General features: G+C 45.4%; 1 protein-coding gene across 1 annotated transcript; it reads left to right on the plus strand.

Annotated features, from left to right (window-relative positions):
- Window positions 1-1,070: 1,070 nt before the first annotated feature.
- SAG (S-antigen visual arrestin) lies at window positions 1,071-16,885 on the plus strand. Its single transcript, XM_059822353.1, has 15 exons — window positions 1,071-1,169; window positions 1,770-1,830; window positions 1,920-1,964; window positions 2,259-2,452; window positions 3,681-3,740; window positions 4,897-4,964; window positions 5,162-5,297; window positions 5,650-5,734; window positions 7,024-7,096; window positions 8,030-8,167; window positions 8,474-8,551; window positions 9,434-9,457; window positions 9,873-9,937; window positions 15,953-15,962; window positions 16,629-16,885. Exons 1-15 carry the CDS (start codon window positions 1,071-1,073, stop codon window positions 16,720-16,722), a joined length of 1,230 nt encoding a protein of 409 aa, XP_059678336.1. The 3' UTR covers window positions 16,723-16,885.
- The last annotated feature ends 4,257 nt before the right edge of the window (window positions 16,886-21,142 follow it).

The raw sequence follows: 21,142 nt of genomic DNA on the forward strand, positions 1-21,142 counted from the left end.
TCTTGAAACAGTTTTTAAAACGGGAAAGCAAGCAGAAAAATGGAAGGGAAGCAAACTGCAAGGACAGCCATAGGCTGTCAGACCAATAGTCTGTCTAACACAGTATGCTCTTCCACACAGGTCCAATAGGGAGAAGGGTAAGAATAGGGCACGTGTTGCACCAGCCTTTCCTGATGCTGCTCCTCAGCTTCCGAGCCTTACAGAGTTAAGGTTGCACCTGGATCATCCTGTTCAACATCTCCCAAAAGCCTTTTCCCTGTGAATGCGTCTAATCCTGTGAATCAATTCATATTGGTAATTTTTAGAGCCTTCTTCAGCAACACACTGTACTCTTCAATCTTGTGTTATCTGGGGAAATGCTTCACTTTATTTTGAATTTACTGTCTGATCACTTAACTGGATGCTGCTATTTTATGACTTAGGACAAAGTGAAAAACTAATCTCTCTCTGCTTCGTACCACTCAGGTTTTCTGGACATCTCTTTCTCTGGATCTCTCTTGTGTCCTTCTGGTCCTTTTTTTTTTTCTTCTTTATTTCCTGTATTTTATTCCATTATTAACGATCTTCCTTCTTATGACAGTTCAGAGCCTCTGATAACAAATCTTGAGGTACATTTTGAAAATTGAAGTACCTTGTGTTGATCAGATTACCTTTATCTGTACTTCTATAGATTTCTTCAGAAAATTACTGTCTACAACCCTCTCTGCAAAGGCCAAGCTATCCCTTCCCCTCTAGATTTTTCTATTAGTCTACTAATTTTTTAATATGAATTAAAAAGCATTCTTGGTATTTTGTATTGTTTCTGACGAGCTGTTTTTAAATAGATGTTTTTGTGTTGGTTTTTTTTTTTTGTGAGGAGCTGCTAAAATGAAAAGAAACGCACCTTCTGTGGTGCACCTGAGTATCAATTGAAATAGTCTTTGGTAAACTATACATGGGAGAAGAGTGCTTTACCCATCAAGTATAATTCCATTTTTATCTCATCCATCTATTTTCTTCTGACATCTTTCCCAGGGCATTTTGGGGCAGAAAAGCTTAATCCAACCATAGTCGCATACCCATCTTTGACCATGAGCTGCCCTGAGTCTCAAAAGATGGGGACAAGTGGGAAGAACGCTAGTTCTCCTCATAAACAAGTTATCTTCAAAAAAAGCACCCGTGACAAAGCTGTAAGTACCATAATGATGGGTTTATATAGGTATGAGTTTTACTTGTAGTCAGACTGCAGACTTATTAGAAAGCTCTTTCCTGTCCCCTTCATTTTTTTTCTGAAGAAGGACCGTGAACGGTATTTAGTGCTAAGTCTGAGGAGATGATGTAAACAGAGTTTATGGGGCAAGCTTCTCATATATATGAGGGGAAGGCAACTCTACTCTTACTCCTCCTGGGTTGTACTCTGCTGATAAATGTTTAAAACAAAGCTGATTCATTGTCTTTCCAACCTGATGGTACCAAAAATCTTTAAATCTATAGTTCTTTGTCCCATGCACAAGAATTTATGTTGTACTTTTGGGAGCTGGTCTACATTGGGTCTTCAATTCTGGCATCCTGAAGCATGTGAATAATGCTGTTGAGTCTGGTGAAGATTGCTGGGAAAAAAAATCTGTTTAAAATGGAATTGTTCTGATCTCTACAAGATTTATAGCTCTCTGCTGTTGTTCCGCCACCCCCCCCACCCCCCCCCACCCCACCCCCCCCCCCCCCCGCAACATACAACCACGCAACCATCAGCACTTTGTAGTCCAACCATGGTCATCTTCTCCCTATAGCTGACCATCTACCTGGGAAAGCGGGACTTCATTGACAACACAGGGAATGTGGAACCTGTAGGTAAGTCCACAAGGATATGTGCTGCCCTTCCTGCTCTCTCAACCCTGATTATCCTCTGTTAATATTTTCTTTTTTTTTCTGTCTTTCAGATGGTGTTGTATTGGTGGATCCTGCAGTTATCAAGGGGAAAAAAGGTTTGAGGTTTTATGCAACATATGTTTCAGAGATTGTTAGTCCTCTTTTGAAGTGAAATGCTGAGCTAGAACCTTTTTTCTTGTTTAAAGGGTACACATCAACTATCTTCCCCAGTGAATGGGCTTCTTACTCAGTGTAATGTATGTTCTTACATGTGGTGTGAATACTTACTGGGTTATACAACAGTGTTGAAATGGACTTCCCTGACTCTATAGTGCAGGAGGATTTTACATCCCACCCTGGCTGTGTTGTTAGCCTGCTGCATGCTTTACCCATCATGTGCTTATTTCCAGTGTATGTGTCCCTGACCTGTGCTTTCCGGTATGGCCAGGAAGACATTGATGTGATTGGCCTCACCTTCCGACGGGACCTGTTCTTCTCTAGGGTCCAAGTGTACCCACCAGCTGACAAGCCAGAGTCTCTCTCCCACTTGCAGGAATCTCTGCTAAAGAAGCTGGGGAAAAATGCTTATCCCTTTTTCTTTACAGTAAGTATTTCATAAGAGCCTCTGACTGTCGTCTTGTCTGTTATTACCAGGCTGCCGAGACCTGGTGATGGACTGAAGACAGGGGTTAATAGTGAATTTGTGTCATGCAAAGTTCCAATTTTGAGTGACAGGCAATGTACCGATTTTATATTTTTTCTTACCATCCTAAGTGGTAAAGTGCAAGAAGATCGTAACTGTATGTGAAAAGTGCTTTCCTTGAAAAGGCAAGGAAACATGCAATGGCTTTATGCTGGTAACAGCCTTATAGATCCTTGTCTTCCCCAATCCTGAGGGGCTGGAATACTTTATACTATTGCCCTAGTGCTCATAGAGGAAGCATCAAATCCTTTCTCTTTAAAAAAATTTATGGCTCAAGCAAGCAGATGAAAAGCTCTTTACCAGATGTTGTCAACAAATAAAAGCTCATTGCCAAATTCTAATTCTGACAGGATATGCTTCCAGTACTGTCAGTGACATGTCTGCCTTAGCATTCCCTAGGAAGATCCAGGTTTGAAAATCACATGCTCTGATATAGCAACAAATAAGTCTTTGAATGATTCTGCTGAATGGGTTGGTAGCTGTCATAATGTTTTTAAGCACTTAAATACAATCTAGTGATCTTCAAACTGCTGGAGTCTCTAATGGGGTGTTAGCACTCAGCCTCCATGAGCTACTCTGCAGCCTACCCAGCTGATGTCTGGAGTTGCTGGCCCTGCCCAGGCCAGGGGCGAATGGACACTGGCTGGTGGCTGGCCGGCCTTCATGGCTTTAGTTGTGTTTATGACACAGAGATGCTTTGCTCAAGCTTCAAGCCCATGTGAACAGTGAGTAGCACTGCTGTAAGCTGTATTGATTATCTTGGATGGGGAGTCAGATGTTCTAGCTTCTACTCTAAGCTGTGCCTCTAGGGCTCGGTTTGATTTTTAGACCAGGTGCTTCACGTGCCTGGACTTGGTTTACTTTTCTCTCTTTTTTTTTTTTTTCTTCCCCTTTCTTGGCTATTAAAGTATTTTTGGAAGAGAAGGACTTGCTTGTATAAGGCCCGGTATATTAGGGCCTCTATCTTAGCCAGAACTTCAAAGGGTTACTACATTACAGCGAGTGACCTGTTGTCTTCAGGATTGCTTTGTACCTTTTGTGAGCAATATGTTAATTAGAGTATCGAAGAGTTGGAAATCTTTGTAATATTGCTTTGGGGTATTTTTCTTTTCTTTTCTTCCTCCCACAGTTTCCAGATTACCTACCTTGCTCAGTCTGTCTGCAGCCTGCACCTCGTGATGTTGATAAGGTGAGACCAATGGGACACTTGTGCTTATCATGGTTGAGGAAAGTCATATGGAAAAAATCATGTGAATTTATTTGGCTAGCTTGAGAGCAGAATGAGGTGATACTGGAGTTTACTGTGCTATGCCACAAATGTCGGGAGCCTGACTTAAGAGCTACAAGTGTGTATCACAGACTTGGCATTTAAGTCCTCAGAATAAGAAAGGGAATCTAGTCAAATAGCAGCAAAACTAAATCTGCAATGCTTGTAGTTTCCTTAAGGGTACCACATTTGTGGGTTGGCTGCACATAAAATGATTGTAGCTGTCAGGCTGTGTGAGAGAAAAGGAGATAGAGTGCCTAAAATCTCATAGATCACTATAAATAGCATGTGTTAAGACCTGCTTCTGAATTAAAACAAATACAGAGAAGGGCTGGCTTGCACATGTGTGTAAACAAAACAAAAACCCTGGATTAAAAGTCACCAGATAGTGAGATGTTCTGCAAGGTTTCTGACACGATTGAAAATATTCCTTTCACACTTCACTGGATCCTTCTCTGAACAGCTAAGCTAGACTAACGACTGGGCAAGGTGGGATGCAGGTTGTAGAATCTAGTGCCGCAAGGATAAACTGTGGATTTTTGCCAAGGAATGACATTCTAGCAAAAATTCCCATATTGCTCTGTTGAGAGTTATCTGGGACTCGCACAGTTGTCCCATGGCAGTACAAACCCATTAAAGCAAAGGTCAGCTTGGCCTGATCAGCCCTTAGACATTGGGAAGTAAGAAGGTTGACCCTAAATCAGGTACTGGCTTTACAAAGCCATTCAGAAATTCAGTTCAGAAACCCAAGTTGGACTGGAGAGCCTTGCAGGCTACAGGCTACATAACCTGTAGCGTGCTGTGACCTCTACAGCACTGCTCTCACAGAAGGCCTTTTAGGAGTAGGGATGTCATCTGTCAAAGGCTTGGAACTAAGCCTCATGTATGAGAAGCATCATGAAACAGGTGGATGCTGCCACAGCAGTTGGCAGGGATCTATTACAATGGTAGGAGGCCAGAAGAATTTGCAGCTGGCAGGAATCTGCCAATTTCTGGTGTATAAAAAGATATTTAAACATCTGCAGATGTTCTTGGCTTCTGACACTGGTTTCACAGCTGTCTTCTCTCTCTCTGGCAGAGCTGTGGGGTGGACTTTGAGGTGAAAGCTTTCTCAACAGAGAATGTGGAAGAGAGAATTCATAAAAGGTAACAGAACGTGTGTGTGTCTGTCTTCAGCTTTGCCCTTCTTAAAGGGGGTGGGAGGTTCAGTAATGCACCTTAGTTGATTGTTCAGATTTGCCCCACTTGTCATTGGGCTTCTTCGGTGTAAGCACGCGTGAATACAGAACTCCTGCCTCTGCCAAGCACAAAGTACCACCATGTTGTCCTCTGCTGCTTCCCAGGAACTCTGCACGTCTGCTGATCCGTAAGGTTCAATATGCTCCAGAAAAGCCAGGACCCCAACCTTGTGCGGAGACCACCTGGCAGTTCTTCATGTCCAACAAGCCGTTGCACTTGAAAGCGTGCCTCAGTAAAGAGGTGAGGAGTTTGCTCCGGGGCTGTGGACATCATAGTATTGACGTGCCAATATGCATTTTGCTGCCCAAAGCAGCTACTTCATGTGTTACTCAGTCTCAGCTGAGATTGACTTGGCCCAGCACTCAAGGGCTCTAATGTAATTTCTGTCAGTAGCTACTGTTAGGGGGTGCTGAGACCCCATTACAAGACTCATTTGTGGCTAAATAAGTCATTGAAAGAAGGGTCATGGATCATTGGGAAGGGTCATCTTGCCTTATCTGGCCTCTGTGAGATTTAATCTGGGGGCATTAGAGGGGTTTAGGGCTTGGGAGAAGCCTCCTGGCAGGATTCCTGAGCATGAAATTCCTTCTAGGTGTACTACCATGGTGAGCCCATTCCAGTCACTATCACTATCACCAACAGCACAGAGAAAACAGTGAAGAAGATCAAAGCCCAGGGTATGTTTTTACTGCTGCTTGGGATTCTTTGAGGGCTAGAAGACTGAATGGTGGGAGGGCTGAAAGAGAGCCAGAATTTAGTGCTTGCAACAGCTTAAGCAGGCAGTGTGGGACAAGTCAGGAATTTGTCCCTCCACCCTGTCTGTTTCTCTGTTTCTTTGCTGTTCATCAAGTGAAACACTGCAGCCTTTTTCCTGACTCTCATTGTTACTTGTGTGGCTTAATTTCAGGCACCAGTATGTATCCCACAACAGTAAACAGAAAGGGTCTGGCACCTGCAGCGGGCAAGGCAGGTGCTGTGGGGAAAAATGCGCCTCTTTTGGGAGGCCGGTGGGAAGGGCTCCCCTGTCAATGTGATGTTCCTGCTAACTGTGAATATGCCTAGGTTGCATACAATTTTGCCTGGGGTTTCAGAAACATCTGGCAATGTGAGAAACAGCCGCTCTGCCAGCGATGGTGTAATTCCTCCTGCGGAAGCTGAGGGCAGGGGCTGAATTTCAGAGGAGTTTCAGTACTGTGCCTGTGTTTTATTTGTGGCACTGCATGTTTTCATCCCACAAGCCACATTGCATTTGGACCTGTGGAAGACAGTCTGAGAGACAAAGGATGAGAAGGAGAAGGGAAGGCAAGGAGCAAAGGAGGTTGCTGAGGTTTTTACAAAACTCTATATTAGAGAAAGTCAATTCAGTGCTGGTCTTGGATGCACTGTCTAGTTATTCCCAAATATTTTTAGGCTGACACACTTCTGTCAGGCGTAAAAAGACCTTGTTGATCCCCAAATTCTCTCTTCATCAGTGTTTCAGTCAGAATTACCCTATGGGTTTTTTGGTGTCTGATTGGAGAATATAAACCATTTATTATCACAGGCTCTTGACTGCAGTTTGGTATCCAGTCTGCTCGATGATGGTGTCTCCTGAATGCAAATGCATTGGCTATAGATACACAAGAGATGCCAGTGACCAGAGATAAAAGCGGACATGCTTAGAGAAGAAGAGGGAGGTCTTTATAATGGGAAGAGCCGGCTCCCAGGGGAAACTGGGTTATTGACTTTTTCTCATCTCCAAATCAAGACTGGATGCCTTTCAGGGAAGATAGTCTTTGGCCATTTGTGTGCTGTTGGTCTCTATCGAGGTCAGGCTGTCTGTCCTGATGGTCCCTTCAGGCTCTAAATGGACGGGTTTTCCTGCTGTCCTCATTATGTCTTCCATTCCTGAGACTCGACGGGGGCAGCTATGTTGTTTCTGATGCGTATACACAACTGATTGTCTGCTTTCTCCTTTCTCACTCAGTGGAGCAGGTTGCCAACGTGGTTTTGTACTCCAGTGACTACTATACAAAAGTGGTAGCTGCTGAGGAAGCACAGTGAGTGAATGCTCTGCTTAGCCTTTCTTGCTCCTTCACACCCTTTTCATTACCCTCCTCCTCAGTAATGGGAGGTACTCCTAGCTGTAGTCTTGCGGTGGCCTGCTGTTACAGTTCTCTCTTCTCACCTCGTGTGTGTCCCCCACACCACCTGTACTCTCTGGATGCAGCTGGTCTCCTTTTCTCATAGCCAGCAGGTACCCTGCACCTTTTTTCAGAGAACAGGGGGAGGCTGCAGAAGATGGGTTTTGTTTGAAGAGTAATTACCTACTAGAAAAACTTAGCAGGGGCCGTGGAAGACTGCCCATTGCCTGAAATCTTTAAATAGAGATGCATCATTTTTTCTGAAAGGTGCTACTGTTTGAGTGGAAGTCATGGATGCTCTAGCTTGAGGTCAGTCTTTTTCACACCATTTCATTTGGTTTCTTCTGGCCTTGGAAAGGCCATGAAAACCTCGAGCCTGTTGACAGTGTGGAGAACCACTTGCTCTTTTGCATTGCACTGCATTGGCAGTGCAGCGTTGAACTTTGCTTTGTGAGGAGGGTTGGACACACCCAGACATTTTGTATTTTTCTGGTTTTTTTGCTCTGTAGCTTAGGGACATGTTTTCCATTGAGTACTGGTCTTCTAAAGTGGGATTTATTTTGTCCAAATTTAGAGGTCTACAGCATAGTTTGACCTACTTTAGAAGCCTGCTTTAATGTGAAATTAATAATTTTCTGCAAGTGCTTGTTCCTCTCTGCTTATTATAAAGGGAATTTTTCTGACTGGTTTCAATATAGCCATCTGCATTGTAGACAACTAAATTTGGACAGATAAATTCCACTCCTTCTGGATGGCTTTGCAATCTGTTCTGAAATTCTCTTGGCTGGGCATGTAGCAAAAATCAGAGAGTGTATCACTTTCCTTCTCTCACCTGCTGCTTATTTTCAGGGAAAAGGTGCAGCCAAACAGCAGCCTGACCAAGACACTGACACTTCTGCCCTTGCTAGCAAATAACCGGGAGACGCGGGAAATAGCTCTGGATGGAAAGCTAAAGGATGAGGATACCAACTTGGCTTCTAGTACCATGTGAGTAGAGTTTTAAACTGTTTTAGCTAGTGGAGGGTTATAAAGAAGAGGGAAGGATGGAGGAGACACTCATATCAGGAGTTCGTACCTGTAAATGTGTGTCCAGATGGGTAGATCTAAGTTGCATGACTTAGCCTATCATATTCATTCAGGGTAAATAGTGGTTGCAGATCTGGAGAGGTATTAGCTGTCCCTGAGGCTTGTCTGCTCTATCACTTTCAGGAGAATAGGATGTTCACTTAGTTCTTGCTCCAGCCTTATATTGTTGCTGCTCTGCCTAACACTGCTGTCTGTTTTCTCTGGTAGTATTAAGGATGGAATAGACAAGACAGTGATGGGGATTCTGGTCTCCTACAAGGTCAAAGTGAAGCTCACTGTTCCAGGGTAAGAATAACAGACTTTTTGCTACATCTGCATAGAGTTAAGAGAGGGGAGTGTGTGTACTTCATTGATGAGTGGGGAGAGGGCAGGACAGTCCACCCTAAGAGAAAGGGCACGTGATGTAGGATATCAGGCTCCCTCTAAAGCACAAACTGCCTGGAAATCAGGCTTGTCCTATCCAAAGAACTTGTCCTGAGCCAGAGGGGTTGGATTACCTTCCTTAGATACCACATGACTTTACGGCTGAAGTATGAACCTCTGGTTTGCATTGCAATTTTTTGTTCCAAAGCCATAACTTATTTTGTGAGAACTGAAGTGAAATTTTGTGTGAGCCTTTATGTTGGCATTCTTGTTCTCCCAGAGCGGAAGGTAGAGATATCTGCCTGAAAGTCATAAATACTGTAGCTTGGGTTTTGTACTGAACCAGCTTTCTGGACGAAGCTGATGTTATCAACATGAGCTAGTTCCCAGCATACAGTGCAAAAGAGGACAAGGATAACTCTGATGATAGTCACTGGTGACATTTGTATTTCATTCATCTATTCTTCTTTCTAGTATAAAAATGAGTCAATGATTTGCCTAAAGCGTGATAAAATGACTGCTGCCTTCTGTGGTCCTCTGATTGCCCATGTCCTTTGGCTCTCAGAAAAGGAGCCATGCCCAACACTTCAAAAACTTAAACTCTTTCTCCCTGGGAAGCACATGAAAAATGAAAATTATCTTTTTGAAAACAAGTTTATTTGGATGTTATGCTATGTGGCAAGTAGAGAAGTGTATATGACGAAGGCGATTTCAATAGTCCACCAATAAAACAGCATTTGGTAGAGCACCGGAATGGAAAGGCTCTAAATATGCTGGTGTTTTTCTCCTTGTTTTCTTCTGTAGCATGCTGGGAGACCTCACCTCCAGGTAAATGTCATCTTCCTTTTCAGACCATGCAGCCGTAGTTGTTAATTTGTCTTTTTACCATCTTTCCTATTCCCTTCCCCACCTCCCTAAAAAAAGCTATCCCTTAAGCTGATAGAAGTAAGCTGTCTGTGCATTCAGCAGTGAAAATGAAGCAATTACAAAAATATCTCTGATTTTGTGTACATGCAAGTATATTCAGCACGTAATAAACCCAGTTTATTTAAGTGGATATGCCTGGGATATTTGTGGAGAAATCAGAGTTTAACTCCTTTTGAGGGGAAAATTATGAGTAGAAAAAGGTGAAGGAATGAGAGAAGCTGGAGTTCAGGGTTTGGGCTGGCCTGAGGTGGGAAGGGGGACTGAACCAGGGATGAACAGAGCTGTGCATCTGATGCATTCTCTCTTCTCCCCAAAGTGAAGTGGGCACAGAGCTGCCATTTCGTCTCATGCACCCCAAACCTGAGGAAAAGAACCCAGCAGGTCAGTTATGCTTGGTTTTAGCCTTTCTTTGTTAATGGACTCACGTGAAGTCTCACCATTGCAAGGCTTGTAGTGATTTGTTCTACACGAAGCCTTTAGAGTCTACAAGACTCCAGTATGGGGGCTGCTCTGTGTGTGTGTATATGTATATGCGTGTGTGTGTGTATATATACCTCAACCTCAGGGCACAAAATAACGGGGAAAAGAAGGGATGCTAAGATGGGAGAAAGTGGGAATGGATCATGTTCCCTTTTTGTTTTTCATCTATGCAATGACAACTCAAAGCACAGGGGCTTGAGGAAGCACCGCACAGTTAAATCTCATGACATTCTGTGCAAAATGTCCTGAATTAAGCTGTCAGCAATTCCCAGCCGGATTCCAATACAGCAAACAAGAATCTGTCACAGAAAACACCCAAGACACATGAGCATGGTAAAAAGCAAAATACTTTTAAGCGAAGTTAAGAGGTGATAAAATTGTTCATGATTTTAGAGTCCCCGTTATCTTAATGTGGCATTGGCCATGGTGTCTGTGATGTGGCCTTTGTGTTCAGTGGGTATCTGAGGAATCTCTCTTCAGAGTCAGGTCACTAAATGGATGTGTGGGAACTTTAAAGCAGTGTAAGGACCCAGCCTTCCCCAGGCATGTCAAGGCTTGGGATCAGATGCCAAAACTGCAGGCTGTCTTGAGCATCTGTGTTCTCCTCCCACTTCCTCAGGCCCTGGCTGGCTCTGTTCTCTAATGGTGAACAAACAGAAACTGCAAGGTGCTTGCACTAAATCAGAAGCTCCTATACAGCATCTGAAGCAGCTATTGAACACAAAACATTATGCCAGCTTTTCGATGTTGGAGCTGTTATCACAGATGAGTCATCTCGTCCTGCCCTCTGTATTTGGACAAAGTTGCATGGGTTTCAAACAAAAACCCATGGCTGCTTCTGCACTCTTTTTCTTTTTCTTTCTTTGGGCCCAAACTTACCTAAAGCTGCTATATCCAAGAACATGACCACGGGTAGAAGATGGAGGAGGCTATGAAAGGAGTTACCTCAAGATAGATGTCACGTTCTATCCTGGAAGCATTAGAGAGGGGTGACTTCAGTCCTTGTTGTGTGAAATTAGTGGAGGAATCAAATGTGAGTGATGAGAAGAGAGACTGGTGATCCTCTCCACACTCAGTTGCTCTGGTTGGGAATCAGTGTTTGCTAATTATGGATGTGCTGGAGCGGGTAAAGGTAGGTTTCTTCACTCCTCTTTGAGAATTGCACCATAGGAAATTCTCACTTCCACTGGGAAGTGGAAGCTGTGAGCTGTGCCAGCAGGGCCTCTCAGCACAGACACAGAACGTGCTCATAGGAGAAGTTTTTTGTGTGTGTTACACCCCCATCAGAGTAGTGCAATAAGTCTAGGAAGCACTTTCAGGACAAACCCACGAGGCCTATTCGCCTCTCACCCCTTTCTGCTGTGGCCGCACAGGAGACAGCTACATCACCGAGGAGTAGCACAGGATGCCCCACAGCAGCATGCAGCCCAAAGCTGCCTCCAGCTGGCCTCTGAGGTGAAAATCAGGTCCTCAGGGTTGGCTCATAGGACTAATAAGGTTGGATCACATTAGAGAAGCTGCTGTGAAGCAAATGCTTTTGTTGGCATAGCTGCGCCCATGCTGCGGGTTTCCCTTTCATGCTGCAGGCCAGCGAAGCTCTGCCAGCAGAACACTGACATTGCTGTACGCTTGATCACGATCTCAAATGGGTGACTTGTGGGAGAGCTGCTTTGGTCAAGCATCTTCTGTCTCTTCTGGTAGCTTGTACGTACTGAAGCATTTCCCTCAGACGGTCCTGCAGCAGTCCCCCTGCCCAGGAACTTGGTGAGGAGCTGGGACTGGCACTAGTGGCCGCAGGAGTGGTGGCTGGTGAGGGCCATCTCGTGTCTGTGGGGAGCCTCACATGGCAGAGGTGCTGGTGGGGCAGCTCAGGGCTGCGAAATCTGGAGCTTTCACGGATATGGAGAAAAGCTTGAAAACTTCAAACAAGGGTCATGCAAAGGCTTAGACAACTGTAAAGAATTTTACGTTTTTAGTATGGTGTGAATTTTTTTACGTGACATTTTTCGGTGTTAACAATGCCGCAACCCCCTTTTTATTACTTATGCTTCAGGCAGATAATTCTGGCAGAAGCATTTGTAATATGAGGAAAAATGGAAGTCAGTCAGCTCTCCCTTCTAAGATCATTTCAAAGGACAGCTGATGTACTCCTTTTTATAGTACGCTCAAAAGGATGTGGGCAGAAGGCTTTACAAGGGAAATGGAGAACTGCAATATTTCTCAGATCGCTTCCCCCAACACATCCTCTACCAAAGGCACAGCCCACGTATTGTTTGCTACATCAAAGTCTTCTAGGAGCTTGCTGTCAGAAGGCAGCTACGGTTCATTTATTTTGTACAGATGGAAATGGCAAGTTTCTTACAAATCGGAAAAAAAACCCAGGTAGTTTCAGGAGCTTATCCCATGGGAAGGCCCTACAAATGGTTAACTCAAGAAATAAATGCTTTCTCTTAAAAAAAGATAGTGTAAGACAACAGAAAATTCCTCTGAAGCCTGCATAGCTGACTTGAAAACTGTGCTGGAATGTGGTGTCTGAGCTCATTACAGGGAATAAAAGAGCTTTCCACATGAAGCTGGTAAACTAAAACTCTTTCTGGCTTTATTGGTGGATAGGTTTCCATGCCCTGTGCCTAATTGCTCTTCCCAATTGTGAGTTCATGCTTTTTAAATGTTTTTTCTACCACCTTAGTTCATAAACTCTGAGAAATAAGATGTGTTTCATTAGTGAAATAACATCTAATTTGGAATCAAGCGAAGCAAGACTTAATTGCAGAGATGGAGCTTCAACAAACAATGTTTAGACTCTCAAAGGCCCCACAACATGGAATTTTTCTTTGTTGGCTTGTTTGGCAGCCTCTGCAGTGGGGTGTAGGCAGGGGTGTATGCACAGGGAATTTTGAGTTCACTCCTTATCTTCTTTTTCCGTTCCCTTTTGTTTTTACTGATGAGTCAGTAGTAACCAGGTTGCCTGTTGCACCTCCCTGTTTAGTTGACTGTCGCTTCATCTTTAAGACACAGCTGGGAGAAAGGAAAGAAGTCAAAGCAACCATCTTATAGAGTCAAAGCTGAAGTGGGATTAAAAAATGCCACATGTTATGATTTATGCCTTGCAGTGGAGTAATATCCTTTTCCCTTCTCTAGCTAAGGTGATTTATGGCAAAAGTAAATAAAACATGTGTAGCACCAGTATATTTAATCATGCAGGGCTGATTTGAGTATATAGAACCTCAGAAAGATAAGCTTCTCAGGAACATATTTTAATATTTTTTTTTTAGGGCCGAACTGGGGCAAGTGTGATCAACTGCTGTGGGCTTTATTTCACAGCAGATTGCTTTGCCCTTTTTATTTGTCTGTGAGCGAGCTCTGAAGCATTCATCACTCAGTAAAAAGCAGGTCTGTCAGAGTGCACGGCTATCGCAGATTGTTCTTTCTTTTCTGTGCCTGGAGGAGACAGAAAAGGAACAGCTTGCTACCTTTCCTTTCCCATGTTTATTTATAGTTTCCTCGTCTTGGGCTTCTTGTAGGCCAGCATTTGCATGTTTCATGTGTGCTGGTTTTGCAACTGGTTTTGGACCCATGTGGTTCACAGGTGGTTATTTTTAGGCGAAGCAGCTCCTGTCACATTGGCAGTCTGTCTTCTCCGCCGTTTGACAGAAATGGATAGAGATCTGTTTCTTTTAAAGATAGGTTCAAACTGGGCTGTGTCTCTTCATGCTTCCAAGACCTTTCCCAGTCAGCAGTTAGCCCAGAAGCTGCTGCTGGGTTTTTCTCAAGGCTGGGGTCTCAGCGTGAGTTCTTTGGTCTGGGGTTTTCCTGCTCTTCTCCTGGTGTTTTACATTTTGTGGGCCTATGCCTTGGACACCGGTCTTTGTTTTGGCTGTTGTTCAACAAATGGTCACTTATCTGCTCCCCTGTTAAACTTGCACGAAAGAGCTGGTTTCAAGAAAGCCATAAATGCTTTGTCCCTTTAATATTAAAGCTATACCTGCCCTGTATTGGTATTGTAACTTTCAGAAATTAGTGAATTTTTTAAGCACTTTAATGTCTTGAAAAATAACACAGCCTACTCCCTCCCCCCCCCCCCCCCCCAAAGTTAAGAGAGGTTAAAAGCAAGCTTATAATGAAAATTACCATATGCCACAACTTTAATTATATGGAATCATTTCTGTGGCTGCATAATGAAAGCTTACAGAAAACCCTCTGCAGAGAGAATGATGACATTCTGGAGCCTCGTTGATCCTTGAACACAGCCCCTTCCATCCCAATCCTCAAAACAATTGCTGGGATGCCAGTTAAAAAAAGAAAGTCTATGCATTTTCAGGTTCCTGAGAATTCTTCAATGTTACACTGTTAAATAAGCCCCAGGACAGCAAGATAATTAGGTGGAGTGGGTCTAACTCCTGCCAGGGTGCTAATGTAGCCATTTAACAAGCTACATGTTAGTATAGCAGCCTGAAAGTAAAGTAGTGCATCTTTGAATGTAATCTTACATCTGAGGTATATTATAAGCATTACTCTACTGCCACACTACCTATGTATTGATTCAATAAGCATTTATCTGACAGTAAAGTATACGCCCAACTGAAACAATACCTATTTCCCCCCCCAACCCATTTTGTAAAATTGGCTTCAAACCGCATTGGTGGGTATCACTCAGCTTCACCCACATCACTGATGTCACTGTTCCCATAGTAATGAATGTACTTCAAAGAGGGGAAAGAGCAGACTATTTAAAGAATAAAAATTGAAGGAAAAATTCAATGAGAACGATGCTTTATGTGTTGGAAATTTTAAAAGTCCTAAATATTTAATTTTAAATCCACTTCAATCAAGCATGCATGTCCTGAGACTTTCCAGACTTCATCTTGGCTTCTGTGAGTAGAGGAAACCATCCTTTCTGAGTCTGCATAGACACCATCATGAATGTCTTTACATGATCCATCCTTTGAGGCATTTTGGCTAGAGTGGCCCCATTTGGCACACTTTTAATGCTGACTTTTCCAGCAGCGCTAGTTGCCACTTGTTGCCCTTGATTTCAGTGTGTGTTGTGGGTGGGAGTTCTCCAGGTAGGGAGTTACGCAGTCACTGACGCATCCCAGATCCCTGACAGCTTCTGTAGAATGATGGCCTAGGCGTGCTTTGCTCCCTGACTTAAATTCATGAGAAGTAAGCCAGTGAAGCAACTGTTACTTGCTAAAGCTAAAGGAACTGTGAGAACAAAAAAATCCCCCATTTCATCGCTGCAATACAGTCTGTTCTGCTTATTTTAGGCTGTGCTGAAACAGCTCCCAAAGAATCCTGCTAGCAAGCAGGATTCGTTACAGTGTGGTTAGCAAAGATCTCATTAAAGAAACACAAGTGCCAAATGTCTCAGGATTATATTTAGGCAAGGATGAAATCAGGAATATTGCCTCAAGTGCATAAACTATCTAATGAGAGATCACCCAGGCCCTTTTGCATTCTGACCTAATTTGATTTTAATACCTTCATGTTTATTGAACAATAACATCGTCTTCTCATCAGCTGACTACTTAAATTACAGTGACAGACCAATTAAGACTAACATCATGTCATAGAAGCACTGTCATCTCTGAGTAGAAGTGTGTGCACAGATGTCTCTCACAGCTGTGACCTCTAGCAAGCATAAATGGGAAAATCTCTCTTTGTTTCTCAGCCCTTCTGATGTCTTGGGCAACGTTGCTAGAGTGCTTTTCCATTCGGGAGATCAAGTTTTTCTTCATCAGGTGCATGTATGCATTTTGAGACTTTCTGGAATTCTCCTTGTATTGCTGCAAATCCTACCGCTTGTCACTGTTCTGTCTTGTCAGTTTATAAATTTTTGCTGGTTTTAGCATCCACTGTTTCAACTACTTGGTGTGTCTTTTTTCCTCCTTTACTGCGTGCTGATGACTGCAGGGAAGGATGGGTAAGTTTCTTTTAAAGATATTTCACGTTCTAGCCATAGTTGTGTGTTGACTCTTTGAAAACTCCTCAAAATTGTACGAAAATCCACAGGGTTCACAGCGCACAAGCTTAAATCTAAAGTGAGTAAGTTACTGTGGCTTGACAAATTACTGCTGTCAGTTGAACAGCAATAGCTGACCATGTGAAACTAGTTTAAGAGAATGTGTTTTGCCTCACAGTTGGAGGGAGAGATGCGTTTGTGGTCAGCTGATTTTCTGTAGCTCTAAGTTTCAGGAACTCAATAGGTTTGACCATGTGCCCCTATTTTAGTACAGAAGGAATAAGGATGAAAGGTTTCACATTTTATTTCTAGACAAAGACCCTTTTAGGCTGCAGACTGTTTAGCTGGCTGATAAATATTTAGCTGGAATGGACATGATTCAGTACAGATGAAAACCTCCTCAGTTTGTGTCCTGACTTGCTCAATCTACTGCTTTTCATACTGACTAGAATACCACCAATGAAATGGTGCCTGTGGGAATGCGATCCAAATCCCTTTGAAGGCAAAGGAAACATTACCAGAGCCGGCTCCAGGCTTTTCTTCTTTCTCCTATACGTTGCCTTTAGTCTGTTGGTATAAAAAAATTGCTAGCATCACTCTGAAAGACCTGTGTTTCTTTCATTGCAGGGAAGCAGAGCTGGTATTTGAGGAGTTTGCTCGTCAACAGCTAAAAGATATGCCTGATGATGAAGACAAGAATATGTCTGCAACTGATGAGTGACTAAAGGAACAAGCTGCTAGAGAAGCTATATAGTCTTGCATCAGTTAGAAACCTAGGTCCTAAATTTCTAGTAAACTGCATGTTCTTGGTGCATGCATGGTCTTCCAGGGATCAACCCTGAGATCAGTGGACATAAAATCATGAATCTCTATTGCTTATTAAAAGTTTCAGCTCTAGAAGAACGTAGCAAACTCAAAACCTGATGCTTACTTGAGCTACCAGAGGAGGACAGGAAGGCTGCCATGCCATGACTTCTGCTTTCAGGACTACCTAATAAAAAGGTTGGTTGCTTTCACCACTGACGAGAGCTTAAACGATGGTTTGTGCAGCCTGCCTAGGCTTACTTGGTGTCAAAGAGTCTCTGACTTTGAAATGCTAGTGAACCAAGTCCTGATGTGAAAGGCTGGCTTGCAGCCTTTGGTGATTCATTGAAGTTTCTCAGCGGACTGTACAAAACTGATTTTACTTCCTTTTGCTTGCTTTTGCATTTATGCTCTATCAAACTCATTGAGCGAATATTCTCAGTGCTTGCACTGTCCCCCTGTGTGGCTTACATCCACTTTCTGTACCATTAAATGTCTTGCAAGTCATCTTCCAGAGATGCTTTAGGGCTGAGATACAATGTTAGCTTTCTAGCAGTATTTTTACCAACCACATTATTAAAGATGAGAGAAATGTGCACTGTCCATGAATTCCTTAACAAAGTTCCCTATATACAACCCCAAACAGAGAACTGCTAGTTTAGACTGATCCTATATTTAATCAAGTTTCCTGTATGCAACAAAACTTCAAAAGAGGGTGCAGTAAAATTAAGGAGGAAATTATGGGGCAGCCTGCCCTGAGGAGCCTTTTCCAACATCCATCTCCCAGAGGTCGGTTTATGCTCTAAGAAATGAGATTGTATTCTGCAAACTTTGTTCTCTCTTGTTGATCTGGATATTCTCATTATCCATGTAAATGTCTAATCCTTTCCTGAATCTCACTTATATTTTGGCTGAAGTTAGTTGCATCAGCTAATTACATTTTGCATGTAAAGTGACTGGTGTTTTCTTTTTCTCATTTTTGCTCTAAATCTGCTTTTCAGTGTCTCTGGTTTAAATTCTCCTGGAAAGTCTGAATGCAGGGCCCACGTTTTATTAATATAAACTTATGTTTCCCACTCCACGGACCAGAAAATGGAATTAAGAGCTTCCCACTTACAGCTTCATTAACAATGATGTGCTTTTAACAGAGAAGAAAATGAGGGAGATGTTTTTGAGATGTCCATTCGTTTCCTTCCAGCAGGAGTGGGACTCCTGGTGAAAGCCTGCTGTAAGCGCGTTGTACTTCCATCCTGCTTCAGACTGCAGAGGCTGTGCAAACCGAGCTTGCCTGCTCTCTGTTTTAGGTTACCATTGATAACTGTAATGAGCCAAAGCAGCCTGCTTTGGAGAACAGTGTGGGCTGCACTCTGGCATTTCTGCAGAATCGTTCTATGTACAGGCCTCATTTTTGAACAGAGGTTGGTTTGTTTTTTTTTTCTTATTGACACCATCACTGTTACAGCCCCTACTTTTACAGATGGTCCAAAGGCTTTAACCAAACAGCTTTATATGTGGCCTCTAACACTTACAAATAGGTTGGGTTAAAAGTAAAGCCTTCTTCTGTTTTGCTTCTGTAAACTGGTCTTGATTAAGATGTTGAAAGTAGTTAATTAAGACCACAGCTGATTTCACAGTTCTATCAGTGCTCTTACCTAATACCCGTCAGTGTGTTTGGCTCCATCAGTCGCAGCTGTCCCACCTTAGATGAGATTGCAAGAGGTGGTATGTTTGCTCTTTCTAAGCATTATGTGCTTTGCAGCTCAAGAAAGCCTGTGGCCATTTTCAGGTGTTTGTGGTCAGGATAATTTCTGTGTGATTTCAGCTTTGGGTTTGGGGGAGGGTTAGGCATTTGCACCTGGATTTCTGGGAAGGCTTTTCTAATGACTGCCCTGGTATTTTTATTAATTTTTTGGTGGCTTGAAAAGAACACACTGATACAGTAAGGTTGAGCGAATTGCTGGTAGTGAATATGCTGGTCTTGGAGAGCTGGTGTTCAGGAAATCCTTTAAAGGTGCTAAGAGGACGAGCGGGGACAGTCTTCCAGTCTTGCTTCAAAGTGCGGCTTCCTCCACAGAGGTGTTTCGTTCAGTGTTCCTGGCTACTGGACCTGTAAGTACGGGACTAGCAAACTTAGAGGCCGGATTCCCTCTTTTTTTTTTCTTTTTTGCTTATGTGTCAACCTCGTGAGGTGCCTCTGTCACTGCCTCAGATTCATCTGCGGTGATGACTTCTGTAAGTGTATAACAAAATCACAGTGTGCTCTGCTGTGCAACAGGGAGGAGGCAAAATGGTTATTAAGTCTGTTCTTTTGCCTGGGCTTAGGAAGGCGCTTTCAGACATTGACCGTTTGTTTAGCCCATGCTGGATGTTTGCTCGTTTGCTCAGAGCACGAGCACTTTCTGCTGGTTCCCGTTCCTCCGCCCTTCCGTCAGCAGATGCTGGCTTCTGTCAGCAGAAGAGAGGTCTCTAGCTGGAACTGTTTGTCTTTCATCTTTCCTTTCTTCTGGTTCTGATGTTACGTTGATCTTCCACCAAGTCAGACCTGTAGCCTGCTAGTCATATTTACAGCTGGGGGAGAGCGATCCCATTTCCTGACCCTGTGCCTTTGATGTGGTGGGACTCCATGTATAGGAAGCTTGCCAGCTCCAGGGAGAGGGATGCGCTCTGGTAGCGACAGCATCTCTGAACCTGCTGCTTTTGAGCAGAGCTTTTGTCAAATCGGCGGCCTCTGTGCTTTAGCCGTCTGCGGATGGGACTGTTTTGGTGACAAACGCTTTCCCCTCGTTACGCCTTCATGAAATTCCAGCTGAAACACTCCGTACTGTCCGGTAGCTGCAGCTAATAGGGCATTAGAGAAACAAGTGCTTCAGGGCCGAGTTACCGTACGCTAACGGAGCCCCTGAGGAATGGCGCGGGGGAAGGCTGAGTCAGGCAAGAGCGTTTCTGTGCTGAAGAATGAAGAGTGGTGTTTGGCAGCCGGGGCCTGCTGCAGTGCTGAGGGAGCAGCGAGCCCCTGTGTAAGATGGAGCAGGTGCCAAGCAGGCCTGGTCTAGGGCGAGGAGGATCCCCAGGCATTTCCCGCAGTATTTCATTAAATCCCATGGAACAACTGGAGTGCTGGAAACAACCCCCGAGTCGGGGCTGGGAGGCGAGCTTTGGGGCTCACCTCAGCCGAGAGGTCTGAGCTGAAACCCTTTTCTCTGGCCCCGAACAGCACGGGGGGTGCTTGGACCGAGCCGGGGCCAGCGTGAACCATGTTCGGGCGGCGGGGCTCGTGTCGGTTCCCCACGAGCGCTGAGGGGGGACCCGTGGGCCGGGCCGGGGAAGGCGGCCCGCCCCGCCCCGCCCCGCCCCGCCCCGCCTCAGCCGTTCCCCTCCGGCCTGCGCGGGGCGCGGCCGCCGCCAGGGGGCGCCGCTGCAGCGGGACCGGCGGCAGCAGAGCGCGGCGCGAGGGGGCGCCGGCCGCGCCGCGCCGCCCCGCACCGTGCAGCATGGCGGCGGCGGGCGCCGCGCAGCCCCAGGCCGGGGCGGTCGCCGCCGCCGCCACCGCAGCGGCGGAGGAATCGTCGGACAGCGAGCCGGAGCAGGAGCCAGGCTCCCCGCAGAAACTCATCCGCAAAGTCTCTACGTCCGGGCAAATCCGCCAGAAGGTGCGTGCGGGGGCCGCGGGCAGGGCCTCGGGCTCCGGCAGCGCTGCGGCCGGTTCTGCCTCCGCGTCTCCCTCAGCGCCGCCGCTGCCTCCTCCTCCCGCCCGGCACGGCCTGCGCCGCCGCCGCGGGGAGCGCCCGCCGGCTGCCCCAGCCCGCCCCTCTGGGAGTTGCCAGAGAGCCCCCCAAACCTCCCTCGGGGGCCCGCCGGGAACCCCCTCAAGCGCACCCCTTCGGGAGCTGCCGGCGGTTCCCCCACTCCCCACCCCGCTCCTCAGGGACTTGCTGGAGGCGCCCCCCACCCCCAGTCCCCCTCAGGGACCTGCCCGCGACCGCCTCGCACACACACCGCCCCTCAGGGACCTGCCGCCCATCGGCCCCCAACTCGCCCCTCAGGGACCTGCCGGCCATCGGCCCCCAACTCGCCCCTCAGGGATTTGCCGACGACCCCCCCCCAAACCGCCCCTCAGGGACTGGGCGATTTCCGCGCTTCACCTCCCTAACCGCCCCTTAGGGACTTGCCGGAGATCCCCCCCCATCCCCCACCGCACCAAACCGCCCCTCAGGGATGTGCCGGCGACCCCCAAACCACCCCTCAGAGACCTGCTGACAACACCCCCCCAACAGCTTTTCATGGACTTTCAAAACCCTAAATGCTCTTCAGGGATCCCGGTAACAAACTGTTTCCCA

Source organism: Gavia stellata, chromosome 11 (genome assembly GCF_030936135.1).
Source record: "Gavia stellata isolate bGavSte3 chromosome 11, bGavSte3.hap2, whole genome shotgun sequence".
Classification (NCBI taxonomy): Eukaryota; Metazoa; Chordata; class Aves; order Gaviiformes; family Gaviidae; genus Gavia; species Gavia stellata.